This window comes from Cheilinus undulatus, linkage group 3 (assembly GCF_018320785.1).
Source record: "Cheilinus undulatus linkage group 3, ASM1832078v1, whole genome shotgun sequence".
Taxonomy (NCBI): Eukaryota; Metazoa; Chordata; class Actinopteri; order Labriformes; family Labridae; genus Cheilinus; species Cheilinus undulatus.
In genome coordinates, this window is record NC_054867.1 from 51,336,276 (window position 1) to 51,359,222 (window position 22,947).

Below are 22,947 nucleotides of genomic sequence, written 5' to 3' on the forward strand. Positions count from 1 at the left end.
TGATTTTGTTTAAAAGCAGTATTTTTGTTGTTGTTGTTGTTGTTTTATTGACAGAATGGGGCTGATGTGTTCTCTATTTGACCACAGACATACCTTAGACCAGTGGTACTCAACCTTATTCTATCAAAGAGCCACATCGTCTAGAAAAATTTTTAGTGAGAGCCACAATCCAAACCTGAAATGTAAGGTAGATGATAGATCAGTTAATCTGTAGTTGAAATGAAATAAAACTGTGGATTTGTGGATAATTATGAGGTTAAATGGGATGCAGATGTCTGTGTAGAGTCAGAAGAACCAATTTGTCACTGATAATGAGCATATATTTATTTTATCTATCACTGACATCAGGCTAAAACCTTGTATCTCAACTTTTCTTGATTTTTCTTGATTTTTATAAATCATATTTATATTATTTTAGAAATTATAAATTTTTCATTCTCTGAAAAGTGGTCATTTTGGAGATACCAGTCTTTGGCCCAACACCAGCATTATGAAAGTTCCACCTGGCCTGACGATTTTTTAAGATATTAGAATGAGCTGAGTTTGAGCTCTGAGATGCTTTTCAAAGAAAATGATGAATGATGGTTGGTTATTTGGGTATTTATACCGCTCACTGGGGCATTTACTGGAGTTCTGTGGCTTTATTAACATAACAGAGATCCTGTCTAATTTTTTTCCACCCATTATTAATCCTTTAGTTAAAGGGGGAGGGGCCTCATATTGGTCTTTGCCCTGGGCCTCGAAATGACTAAAACCAGCCCTGCCTCACACCTGCAGCTCTCCAGACACATCGTTTCACCCTGCCTCATTTTGGAGCTTTGGTTTTATATTTCTGCTCTTTTGACAACATTTATGATCATTAGTGCATTAAAGATCAAATAAAACACCCACGGTTGGACAACTTTCACTAGATATTAGATACTACGTTATCTCCATGTGTGATCCGTGTGAGTTATGCTCGTTGATGACGCGCATCGGCGTAATTGTCATTAGATCTGTGTATGAGAGAGCATCGGCAGGATGTGGCTCAAGAAAAAGTTAAAACGAGGAAATGGTAAGCTTCAATTTGAACATAAGACAGCAGACCTCAATGCAGGGGTTGCTTTTTTGTTGTCCGTCACTCCTTTAAAATCCCGCTGGATCCATCCTGACAGAGAGCTTCATACAGCACATGCTCATGCATCAGCGCTGAGACAAGTTGGAGAGATGGCGAACAACTTTTTTATTCTGTCTCTGTTATGACCTGTGAGTAGACTACAAACGTATGTCTTTATCTGTTAGATTTCCATGACTGATATCATGGACACTAGGGTGTTAAAGTGAGGTTTCAGAGAGAGAGAGAGAGAGGGGGGGGGGGGCAAGCGAGAGAGTAAAGCAACAGGCGCTGATCTGAATCATCATTCACCCATCTCTTTGTTATATTTCCATGGTTGAAATCCACATGATAAATGAGCAAACTTTAGTGTTTAAAGTGAGGTTTCAGTGGTGAGCAAGAGAGGTGGAAGCAGCGGGAACTGTTTTGAATCATCGGTCACCTTGGACATATACGAAATTTCGCATAAAATTGAACCTGTTACGAAAGGAACGGGAAATAAAACAACAATTTCAGCATCAGTGTGAAGACACGATTAGAACAACATGAAACGGGCTCACTGTGCAAAGACCTCTGCATGCTGACCTGTGTACTGAAACACCTGAAGGCTGCAGCCTCTCTGTGCTGTCAGCACGGAGACCGACGTGGTTTCATTAATCTACGATGTTGAGATCAGTGAGAAAGCCCACTGGCTCTTTAATAGATTAAATAACCTCCTTGATAGTCCATGTGCGCAAAATGAACAAGGTCTATGCATCTGTCTGTGAGCGCTCTTCTCTTACACACGCTCCTCCGTCGAGCACATCCGACAGTAATGATATATGGATTTAAAATGATAATCATTTAAATTTGGAAGTTAAAGCCTGTCTTCTTCGTGTGGGAAGCAGATTTATTGATGTGACTTACCATGAATCTTTACTGATGACAGTATACCTTCATAAATGTTTTTAGATAAAGGTTTTTTTTTTTTTTTTTCAAGTAAGCCTTAAAAGAACCGCAACCGGTCACTAATAGGTCATTTCCACCGAGCCGTCCAGCTCAGTTTGGTGCGGTACAGCATGCATATTTTGGCATTTCCGTAGAGAAAGGGTCCCAAAAAACCGACCCGTACCGTCCCACTTTTCGGCACCCTTCTGTAGGGGTACCAATCTTACCTATCCATACCAAAAAGGTGGAGCTACACACACAACAATAGGGGCTGCACTAACGTCACATCAGCGCGTGACTCAGCTGCTCGCCTCCGGGTTTCAAACACGGAAGTCTGTGCTGTGAGAAGCAGGTGAAAACGGGAGAAAAATGGACTATTATCTGCCTAAATGGGAAATATTTGGACTCGATGGAGATCCAAACTGTTTCCTAGTCTATGGATATTGGTATCTGGCCACAAATCAAGTTTCCTGATGTTTATCTGGATGATTTTAAGAACACAAAGCAGAGCCCAAAGGCTCACATCAGCCTGATACATCCGCGATAGATGAGAAACTAAATTAATGCTGACGTTTAGTGAATACGAAGCCTTAGAACAATTCATTCTCTTCTGTAACTAGTTATTAATCTACTTCTTACATTAGGTAACCTGTGAAAACATCGCTTGGTGGTTGCTGAACGGGCTCATAAAACTTCAGGCTGCAGACTATTTTAAAACAAGATCAGCGCACCCCAGACTTCTGATTTAATCTAGCTTGATTTTAACACCAGCTGAACTTTTCCTTTATTTTTAATGCGGTGAATTCTCACAGTACAGCTCTAAACTTTCATATTTTGTCGTATAAACTGTTCTAGACTAGATATATTCACATGTTAATGTAGCGTTAAACCGTCTCTGTACACGTATTCCATCAGCTGAGGATCTGTACTGACAGCAGTTAACATCATTAAGATGTAGTTATTTTTTTAAAAAGCACTTTGCGCTGAAATAAAGCTGTTTACTGCTTTATCCCAACTGATTACTGTCACTCATCCGTGACATGCACAGCCCCACCCACCCTAGTGCGAGCATGGGTGTCTGTGGAAACGCAAACTATTTTAGGATTTAGCATACCAAACCATACCAAACCAAACTGAATCAAACCGGACCCCCTGATGGAAACACGGCTTAAAGAGCCACATGCGGCTTGCGAGCCGCGGGTTGACTATCACTGCCTTAGACTAAAAACAGGTGAGAGTTTGAAGGTGTAACATTAAAGTTTTATAACAAGGGTGTTTTTTTGGACCAAACAGTATGCAGGGTTCATTATTTAGAGATCATTATGAAATTTAGAGTGTTTTCTTAGAGATATTCAAACAACATTTTGGATACCAGAGCTGCTTGATTGTGTCCAAATGTAACCTGATACACCAGATGGATGTTTCACACATCCATCTGGGAAAGCGTCAACAGGAAACGTTTGGGAAAAGGCAGAGGATTTGAAAAAACTCAGAGTGTGATTGGATGAACGTTCTCTCTGTCACATCTCTATGGGCCAATCAGAGCAACAAAACACGTGATGTAGCCGCTAACAAGCTGTGCATGTGCAGCTTCTGAGGAATAACATGAAACATGGCAACTAAAGACATGTAAGTACTCAACTTTTGTCGTTTTGAAAAGAAAACAACTCACTGCTGTTCTTTGTTCTTCTTTCAACAAAGAAATGTCTTCAAGTTCTGATAAAACTGGCGCTATAGCAGCATCCACGCTAATCTCTTCCTCCATGACTGCACCAGTTGTTGCTGCTTGCTTACATCATGACTCTGCCATGCCCGAAAGTACTGCCCCTCGACGTTGATTGGTCCTATCACTTTCTAACCGGCCCAAACATTTCAGATGGATGCTTAACAAGATGGATTCGCCAGTGAAAAACAAGAAAATGGGTATATCCATCTGCTATGCAAGGTTTGTCCAAATGATTATTACACCACTTCCCACATTATTATGCAAATTACATTGTTCTCTTATTTTCCCAAATATTAATGCAAATTACAGTCAGAATATTTTTCAAGTCATCAGCCGTTAGAGCATGATTCAAATGTTTTTGAACAAAATTCATAATGATAACTATTATGTATTTTTTTTAATAAAAACCTCAAAATGCACTGTTCCACATTATTAAACAGGCCACAAGTTTCAGCAATATGGGAAAGAAAAAGGATCTCTCTGCTGCCAAAAAGTGTCAAATAGTGTAATGCCTTGGACAAGGAATGAAAACATTAGATATATCAGGAAAAATTAATTGTGATCATCGTACTGTGAAGGAATTTGTGGCTGATTCAGAGCACAGACGGGTTCATGCAGATAAAGGCATAATGAGGAAGGTTTCTGACAGACAAATTCCTAAGATTAAGAGAGCAGATGCTAAAATGCCATTACAAAGCAGCAAACAGGTATTTGAAGCTGCTGGTGCCTCTGGAGTCCCATCAACCTCAAGGTGTAGGATCCTCCAGAGGCTTACAGTCGTGTAGAAACCTGGTATTCAGCCACCCCTAACCAATGCTCACAAGCAGAAATGGTTGCAGTGGGCCCAGAAATACATGAAGACTCGTTTTCAAACAGTCTTGTTGACTGATGAGTGCCATGCAACCCTGGATGGTCCAGATGGAGGAGTAGTGGATGGTTGGTGGATGGCCACCATGTCCCAACAAGGCTGTGACGTCAGCAAGGAGGGGGTGGAGTCATGTTTTGGGCCAAATTCATGAGGAGAGTGCTGGTAGGTCCCTTTTGGTGTGTGAAAATGACCTCTGCAAAGTATATAGAGCTTCTGACTGACCGTTTTCTTACATGGTATAAAAAGAAGAACTGTGCCGTCTGTAGCAAAAGTATCTTCATGCATGACAATGCACCATCTCATGCTGCAAAGAATCCCTTTGCGTCATTGGCTGCTATGGGCATAAAAGGAGAGAAAGTCATGGTGTGGCCCCCATCCTCCCCTGACCTCAACCCTATTGAGAACCTTTGGAGCATCTTCAAGCTAAAGATCTATGAGGGTGGGAGGCAGTTCACATCAAAACAGCAGCTCTGGGAGGATATTCTGACATCCTGCAAAGAAATTCAAGCAGAAACTCTCCAAAAATGCATAAGTTTAATGGATGCAAGAATTGTGAAGGTGAAATCAAAGAAGGGCTCCTATGTTAACATGGAACTTGGCCTGTTAAGATGGTTTTGATTGAAATAGCTTTGATTTCAGTAAATATGACCTCCTAATGCTGAAAATTCAACAAATGACCATTTTCAGTTCTTTACAATCAAAACAATGTTTAAAACTCTGTTGTGCTTAATAATGTGGAAAAGTACATTTTGGGGTATTTATTATATAAAAAAATAATGGTTTTCATTATGAAGTTTGTTCAAAAACATTTGAATTATGCTCTAACGGCAGATGACTTGAAAAATATTCTGACTGTCATTTGCATTAATATTTAGGAAAATCAGAGAAAAATATCATTTGCATAATAATGTGGGAAGCGGTGTAAACCCAATCACTGATTTTGCGTCTTTAACACACAGAGGTGGGTGGTAACGCATTACATTTACTCCGTTACATGCACTTGAGTAGTTTTTATGGAAAATTCTACTTCTGGGAGTAGTTATGGAGCAGAGTACTTTTTACTACTACTCTGTTATATTTGTGATTAGAAAATGATACTTCTTCTCAGTTACATTGGGCATGTACTGGTCGCTACTTTTACTTGTCTATAATTTATTTTTATTAAGTATTTTTTTTACACTCAGCTGAGCTCTGACAGCACTGTGAGGTAAAATCCTCAGCACCACAGAGTAAACGGAGGAGTGACCCTCCCCTTTAACTATAAACAGTTGGAGATAAAGGCTGAAGATGTAATTCCTGTGTCTCCTTCAGAGGAGCATGTTCATCCCTGGTCCAACATCAAGACTCTTTGCCTTCCAAACGATGAGGAACAACAACCACATAATGTGCTGCCTACTGTGTCTACCTAAAATGGTGGAAATCTCAAGCTTCAAAAATAGCACGTCAAATTTTGAAAGGTCTGCACAGCTTTGCAAAGTGACTCAATAATAAAACTGCCCTGGAAACAACTTCAGAATAAAAGCATTGTTTGAAAAAGTGGATAGTCTTATAATTAAAAAAATAAGCAGATTGTGCTTTTATTTTGACATGCAGCCTGCAAATGCAAAATACTTTACATTCTCACTAGGGATGTGTTGCCAGGCAGGATTCAGACATGGGATCTGTTTCAGTGCATGCCAATTTTCATCTCTCTGTACCTCACAGAGCATTATCGCTTAATTAAAACTGCTCACCAAAAACATGAATATTTGGCACATTTAGGTATCAGGCTGCAAGCTTCATGACGGTGCATGCACTCTGCTTACCACACATTACAAAGCGAGTGCAACAAAGCATGTGGCGCAATAGTTTTTAAATTTCAGTTAACTTGTTTTTATGATGCTGGAGGCAACTGGAACTCAATCAGCCAGCAGTAACAGATATTACAGAATCAAGCAGAACGGATGCTGTGGACACACACTCTTGTGAAATAAACCCAATGAGGCAATGTGCTTTTACAGGGCTGTGACTTTTTGGAATAAATTCTGTGTTAACATTATGCAAACGTGTTCCTCTTCAAAATCATTTTATTTGCTTTCTTTTATTCTACTTAGCTTGACTCAACAAAACCACATTTCTCTGATATGTAGCTGATTTCAGTTCAGCTTCTTCTGTTGTTATATAACCGTTCCCTGCTGCCACAGAAACTTCCTCATCGGTGCTCATTAATCAAAACCTGCAGAAGCAGCATAGAAGATGTGGCGTCAATCACCTCAAACAAAGAAAGGCCGTTTTGTACTTACACGACTTTGTGATGTTAGGCATCTCTGCAGAGCGTTTCTTTCTGTCCTGGGGTCAGCGGGGGTAAAAACAGACCAATGCACGCTGTCAGGGAGTCAGCAGCACTGTGACGAGTTAACGCAGCGAGGCTTTAAAACATCTGCCCACAGGAGGCCCAACCCTACACTTACATCAAACAAGTCCTTCAGCACGCTCTGTTAACTGTTTAAGTGCAGCTTTGTCATCTTCAGACTTTCAAGAACAAAGACAAACTTTTAATAAAACTTTTACTCATGTTAATGACATGAACCTCCCCAAGCATGTTGAAAGTCTCTTTCCACTTGGCATGCTGATTTTTCTGGCATGTAAATGATACAGTTGTGGCATGCTTAGGTACTTCCTAAACATAAATATGTCTGCAGTAAAGTGGGTCACTGCTTATGTTACTCCAAAGAATGAGGCTTTGACTGCACGTGCATGTGAAAGTGAAACTAAAGCTTAAAGATCCATAGGATGGCTGCCTCCATTTTACATCCTCAAAGTAAATGATCCAATATTTATCGTGTCTTGTGCAGGTAAGTAAGTTTGCACTCTGCAAGACTGGCAGGAATGGCTGAGATCATGGAAACATTAAAAGCACAAAAGGATGAACGAGATCTGCTACAAAATTTACCAGAATAAAGCTGCTGTTTATCAGACGATCTTTGCAGAATCATTGCAGCACATCACCAGGATGCATTGCAGGAAAGGTCACTTGGTTATTTCCTGTTTCCAACTTTTAACCCTTTCCTTACCCCTGCTAGAGCTAAGATTGCACCCAAAAATTCCTGCCCAACCCTACCCAAGCCTGTGCAAGTTCCAGCCTAAATTGGCTGTTACATTAAAGGTTAAACCGGCACACTGTGTACCCAGGACCCTGTGGGCACAGCTACCAAGGAATAAGACGAACCATGGCGACTATAGACATGTCTTTTGTCGACTTTTGTCATTTTGAAAACAAAACAACTCACTGCTGTTCTTTGTTCTTCTTTTAACGAAGAAATGTCGTCAAGTTCTGATAAAACGTACGCTTTAGCAGCATCCACGCTAATGTCTTCCCCCATAAAGGCACCGGCCTCTTGTTGCTTCTTGCTTATGTCATGACTCCGCTGTACTGAAATTACTGCCCTGCCACGCTGATTCTGTCCTGTCACTTGCTAACAGGGCCCAAACAGTTCAAATGGGAGCGAATCCATCTGCTTTGCAAGGTTAGGACAACTTACCAACAACAAACAAGCAAACAAGTAGAGGTAGAGTTAAATGGTAGGGGGAGAGTTCAAAACACACTGCTGCTGGACTGTCGCATCGCGTCATGTGACCCTTGTACACAACGACAGCAGCGCACCAACAATCAAACTCCCCGTGTGCCACTGCATGGCCTGGTGCTTGATACTAGGGCCAGGTTTCCTGGGTTAGTGAAAACACTGTAGGAGCAGGGGTATTTCACCAGCAACCAAGGCCTCCCACTTATTCTATACCTCATACAAAAGACAGAGCTTAATTTCTTTTTCTGTGCTCCAAACTGCTGTTTTCTCAAGAGAACAGTCTGCCAGCCACAGCTGAACCTTACAAAACCCTTACCCCGAAGAAAACATGCTTAAATTCCCTTACATGCACTGGGAATACTGATGCAACGCATCCACGCTTGAAAATAATGGGCACAATAATGGGCTGTTAGGAAGCGTTTTCTGCTTAAAGGGTGTATTGAAATCTGTGAGATTGACTTGAATTGCTAGAACAGGATGTTTCATTAAAAATATTCAATCAACTTCCTGCTGGTTATAAAACTCTGCAAAGTATTAGGCAGTGAAAGATACAGTGGTGGTTTTTGACCTCAACCTTTGACCTCCAGAATCGTATCATCCTTGAGTCAGACTATACTTGGAGTTTGTGGAAATTTCCTCAAATCCTTCTCCTAGCTATCCCCAGTGTGGAGGCCAAAAAAAAAGAACAGTGGTGGACAGCAACAGAGTACATTTACTTGAGTACTGTACTTAAGTACATTTTTTCAGTATTTGTACTTTACTTGACTATTTGTTTTTTTTGGAAACTTATTACTTTCACTCCACTACATTTCAAAGACAAATATTGTACTTTCGACTCCACTGCATTTCCAGGAAGTACTCGTTCCTTTTAGGTTCAGCATAGCTTTGTCGTCAGATGTTGATGTTTTTCTTTTCTAAAATGCAATTGGCCACACACTGTGATCCTCACAGAAGAGAACCAATCACAGTCACCGATCACGCCTGGGTTGGATTTTCAAACAGGCTACGTCATCCTCGCTCTGTGTAGCAAGCTCTCCCACCTTCATTCTAACAGAACTCAGCAATGGAGATGGCAGGAGAAACTCAAGCTGAAAAACCAGTGCACCCATGGCTACTGTTCCCTCTAAGGGGTTTACTGCACAATTGCGCACTGTTCTCCACCTGTCTGCGCAGAAGAAAAAAAAATGTGCACCGAAATATCACAGATGAGTCTTCACTGTTATTTTCTAATATGCGCTGTGATCAAAGGCGCATTAATGTGCTGGCAAGCTGGTACTGTAGCCTAGGGTTTCTACCTGCATGGGTGCCTCATACGTGAGAGATGTAAAGTGTGTCTACCAGATAATGCAACAGCCGGCACAACGATGGCAAGGCCTGATATTGACAGCCGCTCTGTGGATTTCAGCCACAGAGGGTACTTCAGTGAGGCACTTTGGTGAGTTGACTTTAATAGCGTCACAAACTCCACCTCCCTCTAACTGTGCTCAGCTCTTAGTGCCAGTGTGTGCGAATTGGATACTTGTTTCAATGACTGGTTTGCACATAAAAGGTGATTTTTTCCCACCAAAATAACTGCCATGTGGCCAAGTCTATCGATGCATCCATCGTGCGTCTTTGCGCAGACACTTTTGGCTTCATGTCATTCACACAACACTTATGCCACTCACAGACAGACAAACACAAGCCAACGTGTTGGTGGTCTAGACCTGAGGCTTCTATCTGCAGGGGGAGAAAAGGATTCAACGTAGAAATGAACTTTTCTCCTGCTTTATTCCTGTCTGACCATGGCGCATACATGCGTCAATGCTGTCTGTATGAATACCTGCTCTCCCTCTCTGTAGCTGGGTTTCCATTACAGTTTTTCGCAAAATAAAAGCGATATTCCTTAAATTTTGATTAAGTACAATTTCGCTTTGAATGCGTTTCCATTGAAGGGAGTTTTGGGCACAGGCCTCGCAATTCTCGTAAAATCTCATCTCACGTGAATCTACTGCAGGGCAGCTTGATGCTCAAAACCTGTTGCGTGTCGGTACGGTTTTGGTTACATCCACGGCGGTTGCCTTGATAATTTTGTACAAAAAACGAAGGCAAGGGATGATAGTTCAGAGGTAAAGTCCATATGTATGGCAAAAGCCACGCATAAGGGTAGAAGTATAATGTTACAATAAGTCTCGTCTCTTCTTCTGTCTACGTGTACCGCGCCATGTTGTTGAGTGACTGGTCACGTGACACCGTACGTCACGTCCGTTGACTTGTAAATATGTAAAAAGTATTTCCACTACACTTTTGCAATATATTTCTATATCGAAACACCTGAAAAACCTACTCATGAAAGCGTAAAAACTTTCCAGCGATATTTAAGGTTTTTTTTTTTCGAAATTCAGGTGTTTCCATTACCAGTTTTTTACTGCGCTAATTTGATTTTGCGCATTTCCAAGTGTAATGGAAACCCAGCTTCTGTCGCTCTCTCCCCTTAGCAAGCTACAGAATGTTAAAATATTGTTTCATTAATATTCCACTTCTATATGTTATCATGACAATACACCCTATTGATTAAACATCAATATATGAGCTCTTTTTCAAAACATTTGATAAGTGCCACGCTGCAGGAAATATTATAGATTTACTGTATATTGATAATTAACTGATCAAAAACATCATAAAATCTCTTAAATCCTGATAACTGATCAGCAGGGCAGTGAGAAACAGAGGCAGACAGGAGCCAGGGATAGAAAACCTTTACAGGAGTTAAAAGGGCTTTAGAGTAAAGCTGTAAATTTCTCTCTTTTTATCATTTCATTTATTACAGCAATGACAGTTAAAACAGTTGATTACATCTTTCCCAGTGTTAACTTAATTAAACACATTCAAATAATCTATTATTTTAATAATGATTAATAATTTTAACATTAAATGGATGTCCATTTTTATTTAAATATGGTGCTTTAAAGAATGAATCTCGCTAAAATGATCTACAATGAGACCAGGAAAGAGCGGATCTCCTATATGGACTGATAACAGAAGGATTTAAGCCCTGATATTTCTAACACTATGATTTCTCTGTAATGTGCTGTTAGACCTGTGCAGGTAGAAGTCTTTAAGGAGACCAGACTGTGCCTAGGTTGATAAAGCATTAGAATAGAGCATGTGTTTTGTCTCATCCATCATTGAGCTTTCTGCCTTTTTATATGAAACTGCAAACTTTGATAATGTCTGCTTTCACCTGAGGACAAATGCTTGTAAAATAGAATCAAAGCTTACTTTTACATTTCAAGGGATTGTAAATCCTTGAAATGCAAACCTTGATTCTATTAAACAGGATTTCCAGACATCAAAATTTCCGCTAGCTAAAGCTGAGAGTAGCTTGTGAATTGAATTAATGAATGAAAGGTGAAATTCATGACTTGAACAGTAATTATTAATCATTATAGCTATATCCACTTGTAATGATATTTGGAGTTGGAGAAGTGATGCCATGTTGCTACCATGTGGATGTAGCATATGCGTCAGATGTGGCCCACAGTTGATGAAGCAGGCGCTCAGGGGAGTTGAATGTCTGCTCAGAAGTTTTGAAAATTAGAGGGAACATTGCCCATGGCCATATCTCAGCTCAATGTCTGCGATTTCAGAAATGAGGAGTGATTAATATCATCAAGAATTTTAGACGATAGTTGTCCTTATTGTTTTTGATTGCATTTTTATGGTGAAGTTTTTACAGGTGTTTTTATAGACTTTTTGTAGCAGAGTGGTTCTAGATGTAAGTCAGTACATCATTAGATGGTTTCAGAGAGTTACAAGGTTCTGTAAAAGCACTGAGAAAACAATACAGCAATGTACTGATATTAGAGAATGTACTTTGTACTTTTGAATACTTAAGTATTTTTAAAAGTAAGTACTTTACTTCAACTTGAGTAAAATTTCACAGAGCAACTTTAACTTGTACTTGAGTAAGATTTGACCACAAGTATCAATACTTTGTCTCAGATCCTCTGATCAGTGTCTTCTGACCGTCCCAAGGTCAAGGTTGAAGCTCAGGGGTGACCGAGCCTTCTCAGTAGCTGCACCAAAGCTCTGGACCGCTCTTCCTCTTCATGTTCGACTGTCCCCCTCCCTGCCTGTCTTTAAATCAAACTTAAAAATGCACTTTTACTCCCTGGCTTTTGGCTCTGCTTGAGATTGTGGCTTTTAATCCCTTCTGTTTTAATTGATCCATTTATGTCCTCCAGTTTTTACTTCTGTCCTGTGTCTGTGTTTTATTGTATGTTTTATTGTTTTTAATTTTTACTGTACAACACTTTGGTTCGCATTTTGTTGTTTTTAAATGTGCTTTATAAATAAATTTGGGTTTGGATTTGGAAGTACTGGAGTTGAATACTTTGTCCACCACTGAAAAAGAACAACCCAATGAACTCAAAAGAGGTTTAATTAGGATAAATATACGTACTACCATGAATGGGACCATCCCATTTAAGGTATGCCCCAGATCTGAACAGTCCCTGTCCTGGTTTGAACTGAAATATTTAAACAACACCTAGCTTGTATGAGGGCTGAAGCCTAAGGCAGGCTCAGGTAGAGATTCCTCTCTTTGTGAGGACAGGTGGTGCTCTGTTTGTCTGAGTCCTGATAGCTCTGTGGTAGGACTGCAGGTGTAGTGAAGTTGTTTTTTGATTGATCCCAGCTGAGATGTGGTTTATAGCCTTATAATGAAAAGACAACTCCGCCCTTGTTCAAATGCAGGCCTCCTGCTTTACTTGAAACTCTAAATTTGTTTTGTGGGAGCACATTTAAAGTCTAGGTCTTTGCTGACCCAGTTGTTTACGTAGACCTCATATTTGTACCTGATGCATTACTTGCAACACTGGTTTGCCTGTATGTATTCAAATAAGTGTCACTGCCAAGACTGCGGTTTAACCCATATCATCATACTAAACAGACCTGTTGTGTATCATCTGCTAGACGAGCTGTAATGATGAACAGAAAGTTGGCTTTTTCGACAGAGGTCCAAAATTAAAGACCCTGTAAAGTGAAATTATTTTTTTTGTCTTAACACTCTAATTATGTTGGAATATGGTTGCTGTAAACATGAAAACACTGAGATCTACATGTGACTGAATTCTGGATTTAGACTGCTAGAAAGTTTTTCACCTCTTTCCTGGCTTGGTTTCATGTGGACGGGGCCAATATGTGGGCTCATGATGTCACGAGCCAACAGAAGGGAATGACCACACCCCTCTAATACTACAATATCAAGGCACAGAGCAGTTCATCTCAGTCCAGTCTGTTGTCAGCTGATGTCACTGCCTTTACTGAAAGTTAACACTCAGTTAAATGTTTTTTGTTCATTGTGAGGTAAATTTACCAAATCTATCAGCCACAGAGGTCTATTGATCATTTAAAGAATCATAACAGAGATTTGGGCCAGAAAAAGGACTTTGTCTCTTCTACTGAGGTCAACAAAAGGTCAAAAGGCAGGAAAATGGTGTGAGTGCTGTCCTCCATTCAGATTTTAACATTTTTAAAACCTGGGAGGATCATATTTCTCTTGAGTGGGCGTGGCTTCAGCTCATTCAACAGACACGCCCACACCATCCTGGAGCAGATTTTACGGCCTCATTTTTCATGATTTTGAAGCTTAATTTCATTAACTTAGAGATGTTTTATTTGACTGAAATTTGACCTGGGGGTTCATAACACAGTGACCTGTCATACAATAAACCTAAATACAGAGTTATTTTCACTTAAAAGGGTCTTTAAACTAAAATCAAAGAGAAAATGCTCTTTAACTGTTCAACCTTGTCATGGTAAATTGATTTTTATGGTCTTGGTCTTGTCTTTGTCTCAGTCTTGACTCAGTCTTGAGTCGAACACTACAAAATACTGAAATACTGCTTGTGCTGTGCTCATATTGATTAACTCTGGTCTTTAGTCTGTAATATTAAAGGAAACATATGCAAAAAATCACTTTCTCAGGCTTTTCTAACACAAATATGTGTCCCTGACCTGTCCAAAATCCTCTCAAGTACCAGAAAAATTCATTCCCTCTCCCCCTCTCTTTCTCCACCTTTCAGAAAATGTGTGCTGAAACAAGCCGTTCTCAAATTTTACATCTAGTGACCTCACCAGGGGCCAAGGCACCCGCCCCCAGATTTGGTTGGCCCTCCCCACTTGGAGGAAAGTTCCACCCTCTTCTATTGTGTCTCTCAGCTACCAGCTGAGGTGCTGGATAGCTCAGTGGGTTACTCTTCTGACTATGACCTGGCAGTTTGATGGTTCAAATCCCAGTCTAAACTTTGGAAAAAAAAAACAAAAGGCTGTTTTCAAATTGGCCTACTGCATACTCCTGCCAAATGCAGTATGCAGTATGTATTGTGCACTGTGTTCAACAGTAGTATGCAGTTTGACTGCCAGTTGGACGTTATTGTTAGTATGCTTGGCCCGGTTTAGCTGGTTTCTGGTATACAGATGTACGTCATACCCTGGTCAATATTAAACGATGCTACAGTGTTTCCTTCCATTTATGTACAGAAAAAATCTGGGAAGTGTTTTTATTTGATTTTTCTGGATTTTTATAACCATTTTTTTTTTTTAGCTTAGAAAGTATAGTGCAGTGAAAGGACACACTTGACAGCAACCTTCCGGCCGTTACGAGCCGAACGGCAAAACATAAACAACACAACGACCTTATTACAACTTATTTCGCTATAGTACATGTTAAAAAGGTAAAGATAAAAGGTAACGGCACTTTTTGTAACCGTCAGCCGCTCTGGTGAAAGTTCCGCCACTCTCTGCTATTACGAACCCTGACCCGGCGCTTTGCATTGTGGGTAACAGTAGGCGAAGCAGACTGGTCTGATGCATACTGTGACATTTTCCCAATTCAGCACGTCATCTGGGTATTTTTGGCATACTGCAACTTTCGCATTTGTTTGCATAATGCGTACTGCATTTTGGGCAAATCAGTACGCACTGCTAGTATAGTAGGCAAATTCGAAAAATGGCCAAAAAGTCTGTAATATCACGATTGCTGCATCCTGAGAGGGGTGTGGTCAGGGGCCGAGTCAGACAGCTAATTACCATTTAAAGCTGCAAACACAGAAACAGCTCGTTCTCAGAGGGGTTTTTAGTTGTGCAAAAATCCAATCCTGGAGTGTTTTTTCAGCAATAAACTTCACAGGCATGTTTTGGGGACATCTGAGAACAATATAAACTTGTCTTAAAAGGGTAAAATATGTCCCCTTTAATGAAAAACACTGGTCCATTATAGGCCACAGCAGAGTGCGGTCTAGACCTCTTTGTAGAGTTTTGAGATTACTTTGGTTATGAAACAGTGCTATACAGAGATTGATTGGTTGGTTAATTAAAAATGTCCTGTTTTCAGTGTGTAGTACTTTTTACTGCGTGAGAAAACCAACCGATACTGAGACATCATGATGTAAGAACTAAGTGACTTCCGCTGTTTCTGTATTTGTGGTTGTCTGGGCAGGACTTCCCTGATGCCATCTGACTCAGAGAGTTTTGCAAGAGAAGAATTTTCAGAGGAAATACAAAAAGAGTGTGAACACATGCATAATCACAACAGCTTAGTTCTCTGCCTATTTTTACAGTTTGATTTTATGCTCCTGTGAGATTTCCATGTTACACTAGATTTCATGCAGGTTAAAGAAGTTTGACTGGTTGTAAACTAAATATAGAAGCCATGTCCCCTTGTCAGAGAGAGACAGAGACAGAGTCCCACAACACTGCTGCCTCATAGCGATCTTTTAAAGTGGAGTTTTCCCCACTGGAGTCCCCTGACTCAGGCTATAGTGTTGTGGTGGACCGTGGTGGTCCTGAGCACGACCTGTTCGGTCCATTGGCTCCAGCAGCGGCGTTACTATAGGCGGAGCTCTCAAAGCCGAGACAGTGCAGGTGCAGGCAGGAGAGGATGGGAGTGGTCTCTGAATGGTGAAGTCAGTCAGAGGCGGTAACACTCTACCTTTTATATAGAGTTTGTGATGTAGAAACCTAATGGTGGTTGGTTTCTATGTCACATAAGCCCCACCTTTTCAGAAAAGATTTTTCAAGGCAGATGTCCATTTGAGCTAATTAAAAGCCTTAAAATCCAGATATTTATCAGTTTGGTGCAAATTTCAGCTATAAAACCAAAACTGATGTGTTTTATTATAGCTCAGTCAGATACCTCAGTGTACAGTTGAAAAAAAAATGTTAAAGTGTTCGCTTCCTCTTTAAAGAGGGGGTATTGTACTTTTCCAATTTTTAAAACATAAATATAAAATCACAATGTTGGGAGTCCATACTCCACGTATGCAAATTTACAAACCACAAGATAGATGTATGCGGCAGTAACAGAGTGTGAACTGATGAAAACGGTTCATTGGAAATCTCTCCGAGATTTTCCAAAGACGAGATTTCGATGGAGCAAACTGATGAGGTCATCACAATAGGATCTCCTGACTGGTTCGTCTGTGCTGCCAGCAAAGCGGAGCAGACCGCCCCCACAAGGCCTTTTAGCCATTTAGCCATTTAGTAACATAGTAATGAAACACTTACCAAACAGATACGTCCTGCTCTATCCTTCGCTGCTGCTGGTTTTCTTACCCCTCTCTCTCCAAACTATCAAGATCAGACAAATCGGCCAGTTGGAGGAGGGCAGGTCGGGGGGGGGGTTAAAGAGACAGCAGTGAAAACTAAGCATTTCAGACAGAGGTTAAAATAAGGGTTTTTCAGGACACCACTGTGAGAAACATGAGGAGTTTTTTGAGCTGTAAACCATGTAAAGCTACTACGTGGGTATCAGAGTGATGTGTAAAGCCTTGAAAAAAGGCATAATACCCCCACTTTAAGATATGATCTTGAGGGCCGGGTAACTGCACCGCGGGCTGCATTTGGACCCGGGCCTTGAGTCTGACACCCGTGTTGTAAACGTTGAACTTGACCCTCTTCAGGTCTCATACAGACCTGGCAGGGGTGTTGATGACATTCTTGCCAACATATAGTTTTTGTTTTCTTTCCCCTCTCCCTATTGATCATTCACGATTTTAGTGGATAACTTTTTGAAACCTGTTGTCTGCATTTGTGTCCCACTGCCCCTCCTTCCTGACATAAGCACACAGTAAAGTTGAAGTACTCTGTGTTTGGTCAGATAAATAAGTTGTTTTCTTGTACTAAAGCCTTGAGTTTATTTCTGACTAACTGCATTCTAACATGCTCTATTGTTGGGAGTGGTTGTGTTTATTTGTGCTGTAATATTTTAATCTCTGTCTCACTCTGTTGCTAAAGACAATAGATTTTTGTCCTGCAGTGCTTGAGTTTATACTTTGGGACTGCAGAGATGTCTGCTTTAAAGTCGGGTTGTTAATCACTCCTGATGCTGTGTGTTTAAGATTAATCCTGGTGGAGCCTGTTTAAAATAAAGCAGGCTTTTCACTGGATGGCCTTCCAAAACAGGCAAGATCTATAGAATTAAGATGTTTTAATGCAGTAGTGACTGTCATCTGGGGTTGTATTCATGAGTCACCATAACTTCAGACATCATAACGCTCCTTCTGCAGTGTGACTTAAAGACAATAAGCATCTGTCTGGCATAACTTTTCAAATTATTTAAGGTCATTTTTTTTGCATAGTCAGTTTTATTTTTGTATTTCCTGTTTGATTTTTCACCCTTGTCTCTGTCATTAAGGTCCTGCTCCTTGTGTTTCTCGCCTTCTGTGTCTGCCCCGGACCCTAACTACTAGGGGTGGGAGAAAAAATCGATTCAGCATAGTATCACGATATTTTGTCTGGTGATATACAGTGCATCTGGAAAGTATTCACAGCGTTTAGCTTTTTCCACATTTTGTTAGTTACAGCCTCATTCCAAAATGGAATAAATTCATTTTTTTCCTCAATATTCTACACACAACACCCCATAATGACAATGTGAATAAATGTTTTTTTTGGAAATTTTTGAAAATTTATTAAAAATAAAAAACTAAGACATCACATGTACATAAGTATTCACAGCCTTTGCTCAATACGTTGTTGATGCACCTTTGGCAGCAATTACAGCCTCAAGTCTTTTGAGTATGATACCACAAGCTTGGCACACCTCTCTTTGGGCAGTTTCACCCATTCCTCTATGCAGCACCTCTCAAGCTCCATCAGGTTGGATGTGGAGCGTCGGTGCACAGCCGTTTTCAGATCTCTCCAGAGATGTTCGATCAGATTCAAGTCTGGGCTCTGGCTGGGCCACTCAAGGACATTCACAGAGTTGTCCTGAAGCCACTCCTTTGATATCTTGGCTGTGTGCTTAGGGTCGTTGTCCTGCTGAAAGATGAACCGCCACCCCAGTCTGAGGTCAAAAGTGCTCTGGAGAAGGTTTTCATCCAGGATGTCTCTATACAGGGATGCGCACAGATATTTTGGGGGGCAGGGGCTCAAGTGAGAAAAAGGGCACTTCTCTTAATCTATTCATAAAAATGCTTTGAACTCTCCACCTCTGACTTAATAATCGATTTATTTTAATACCCTCACATTCACATAGTTGTTGAATACTCAACTCATTTCTACAAAATAAATCAATCACACAAAAACGTCTTCTTTAGTTTTCACTGGGTTTATCCCAAGAGCAAGCAAGAACAAAATAAGCTATGACACCATGGTCATGTTTTCTATGCTGCTAGTCTCTAGTAAACATTTAGAATAACTGACTGTAGCTACCAGGGAGAGGGGCATGGTGAAGTAAGAGATTTCAAGAAAAGAAAAAATGCACAACTAATTTGTTTATTTTTGCACAAGACAATAAATTCTTGGAATTCTTTTGGTGTAACTGAAATAAAAAGTACTTCAAAATAAACATTATCTTCAAAATGAACTAAAAAAAAAAAAGAGTTCTCTACATAAATAAGCAAGTCAGCATACCCTCAAAACTGCATTAGGCCAATGATTAGCTGCAACAATAAGGCTTAGAGCATCTGCACTCCTCTACTGCTCACTTTGTGAATTTTACTGGAGAAAACAGCAGAAATACTGAAAATCACTGCAAAAAAGAAATACTGACAAAATGGAAATTGCATCATGAGACATGGATAAAATGTAAATGATTTGAGCTTCTATAGCCAAGCAACAGAATATAGAATATCCTTCTATTAATGCTCTATTATTATTATATTATTGTTGTTGTTATTATTTCTATCATGATTATTATTATTTTTATTACTATCATTATTATTTCTATCATTATTATTTTTATTATCTCCCCAAACAAGCACATACTAACTGATGGAGTCATGATCTTAGATTCAGTGAACCTTTTACATGTGAAGGAGGGCTGTCTATCTGTCAGGTATTTAATCTTAAATATCTAGTAGAATGAATAGTTTTTAGATGAGGAGCCTACAGTCAGAATGATGCAGCAGCTGTTTCAGACAGGACTCTACAGGTTAAAACATTGTGTTTCCATGTTCTGGTAGGTTTAGAGATTTTGGTCTATTTTACATCCATGTCTTCTTTCACTCTTAAAGAAAGAAAACTTCCTCTGTCTGTTTGCATCTGTAGATTTCCACTGAATTCTCCATACACACTCCTCTACATATTTAAACATTTCAGGGAAAAAACTGTCTGTAATTTACTGGGGAAGTTTGATGGTGATCTGTTTTAGTTTATTTTTTATCCTATTCACCTCCAATGTCATGGTAAATGTATGCAAATGAGCACATTTTAATTAAAAAGCACATTATTAGCATATCAGTGTGACAATTTTAACAATGGATTTTTAGATACACGCAGTCACCTGTAGTCTCTGCCCTTTAGTACAGTATGTTAGCCTGTATGACCATGATGAAGAGCCTTAGCTAAACTTATTACATCAGCTAGTGGCCCAATTGTTGAAAAACATGCGCTAAAATGCCCTCTTGGGAGCCAAAATGCATGTTGAAGTGCCCTCATGGGAGGCCAAATGCACTCTTAAGTGCCCTCGAGAGCCAAAACGTGTGCTAAAGTGCCCTCCTGGTTGGCAAAACACACTTAATTGCCCTCTTGGCTGGATAGAAAATGATAAACTGCCCTCTTGGGTGGTAAAAACACGTGCTTAAGTGCCCTCTCGGTTGGCAAAACACAACTGCCCTCTTGGGTGAAGAAAACACACTGAACTCCAGAAGACCATTAGGACCAAGAAATACTATGAAACATTAATGTTGCAATGACTTTTATGTTGGGCCATTTTTTGATCTATATTGAGCCAGAACTTTATCTCACAGAACCAGTTTGGATTATCTGGTGATAATATGGTGTTAAAATGCACTAGAATACAGGAAATGGCATCTACTTCATTGAAAATGTTCTGGGGGAAGACCTCCAGACCCCCTAGGGATTTATTTTTTTATTTTTTTCAGTGTGTTGTTCACAGTCCAACGATGAATCTAAACAGTTCTTGTGGATGCTGATCCTAACTACAAACTAACTTGAGTAGTCTGTCTAGTTAGTCTGTTTTAAGGCTATATAATGTGCCATTTGTATAACATATAAACATGTCTAAAGTGCCCTTGAAAGTACGCAAAACTTAGTGTCCTCTTCAGTGGTGAGAGCACGCTGTATGTGCCCATATTTTTTCTTTTCGCCCCTGACCTTGAAAAAGTCTGTGCACCCCACTGATTATATATGTTTATTATATTTATTATCATTTATTATAATTATTAGCAACATGGATTCTGTGCCTCTCCACTCCTCCTCCAGACTCTGGGACCTTGAAGAGTGGAGAGGCACAGAATCCATGTTGCTTGAAGTCCAGTGTGAAGTTTCCACAGTCAGTGATGATTTGGGTTGTGATGGCATCTACTGGTGTTGGTCCACTGTGTTTTCTGAAGTCCACAGTCAACGCAGCCATCTACCAGGACATTTTAGATCATTTCATGCTTCCTTCTGCTAACAAGATTCATGGAGATGCTGATTTCATTTTCCAGCAGGACTTGGCACCTGCCCACATTGCCAAAGGTACCAAAAGCTGCTTCAATGACCATGGTGTTACTGTCCTTGATTGGCCAGCAAACTGGCCTGACCTGAACCCCATAGAGAATCTCGGGGGTATTGTCAAGAGGAAGATGAGAGACACCAGACCCAACAATCCAGACGACCTGAAGGCTGCTATCAAAGCAACCTGGGCCTCCATTACACCTGAGCAGTGCCACAGGCTGATCGCCTCCATGCCACACCGCATTGATGCAGTAATTCATGCAAAAGGAGGCCCAACCAAGTATTGATGCATAGAAATAAACATACTTTTCAGAAGCCTGACATTTCTGTTTAAAGCATCCTTTTATATTGATCCTATGTAATATTCTAATTTTTTGAGACACTGAATTTTGGGTTTTCCTATCTGTAAGCCATAATCATCAACATTTCAAGAAATAAAGGCTTGAAATATTTTACTGTATGTGTAGCAAGTCTATATAATAGATGGGTTTCACTTTCAGAAAAGAATGACAAAAAATATTGAACTTTTTCTTGATATTCTAAATTTTTTAGATGTACCTGTATGTGATGCATTACATCTCTGCCGCAAAAAAGTTTTAAGCTGTTTTTTCTTTTTTTTACACAAATTTCAGGTGGATGAAATATAGCACCTTCTTCAATTTAAAAATTGTAGCAGGCCATATTGCCATTTAATCTAATTTTGGATTAATTGCCCAGCCCTACTGTAAATGTGGTTGTCTGTATGCTGCTGTGACTGTTTGGCTTTTTTGTTTCTGAAATTGTTAAATTGCTTTAATAAGGTGTGGTAGACTGTAAAACCAAATTGCCTTTAATGATGAATTAAGTTGTCTGAATTACTTACTGCTTTTTATTTTGAATTTCAATATTAAGCACAAATATGTTTTTGTATTGTTAGTTTAGCCGCAGATTAGTTTATTTTGATTAAAGTCAACTCAAAATTCAAGCATATCATCTTAGAAAAATAATTGTTGGACGGGTTCAACTGGAAAAATCTCATCATGTCTATGATAACTAGCTGATATGGATGCTGATGCCAAGTTTATCATTCAGTGGCTTATTTTAAACCTCTTATGTTTTAGTGAAAATGAACCTGGGTGAGTGGTTAAAATTGAGCTCTGCTCAATGTCATGTCTTTCTACTTTTGCAGGTATTGAGAAAAATCCAGCAAAGGTAGGAATGATGCTTTTGGACATTGATTTTAGACGTTACTTGTAAGATTATCAACATTTTTGATACATTTTAATATCACATGTTTAAATGGGGTATAATTTATGTTATTTTAATGATGGATAGTAATCAAAAGTAATGAAGCTAGGAAATAATGACACCTCTATAGTGACATGTTCACCTAAAGCTGCTGAAACAGAGAAAACACTGCCACACAATTAAGCTGGTACTAAGATGTTGCAAACATACAGTGCATTCAGTCTTGATATGTTGCAGCCTGATACACTTGTTTGAATTCATTTTTTTCCCTCATTAATCCAAGAGGGTCTGGCTGCAGCCCTCGAGCAAACCTCAACGCTGGGGCGTTTGGCTGGAGACCTCTACGCTGGGGCGAAACCTCTACGCTGGGGCGAAACCTCTACGCTGGGGCGAAATCTCTACGCTGGGGTGTGACGTGCAGCGTGTTAGCTGTTGTTAGCATGACCTAGCTGTTGTTAGCATGACTACAACGCTGTGCTTATGACACATTAGCATAGCCCCATACGCTGGGGCAAGCCCCAGCGTATACGTCTACCCCGACTGGTTCGGTTTAGGCGTTTAAATCCGACTGGTTAGGTTTAGAGTCAGCCTGTCG

The 22,947-nt window shown here is 40.0% G+C and overlaps 1 protein-coding gene across 1 annotated transcript in view; it reads right to left on the minus strand.

Moving 5' to 3' along the window:
* Positions 1-6,988, minus strand: part of LOC121507335 (protein-glutamine gamma-glutamyltransferase 5-like) — an 80,233-nt gene extending 73,245 nt beyond the window's left edge. Inside the window, exon 1 of the mRNA XM_041783618.1 lies at positions 6,897-6,988. Coding sequence (XP_041639552.1) covers positions 6,897-6,918 — 22 coding nt within the window. The 5' untranslated portion in view covers positions 6,919-6,988. The remainder of the gene's footprint in view (positions 1-6,896) is intronic.
* Between the last annotated feature and the right edge of the window lie 15,959 nt (positions 6,989-22,947).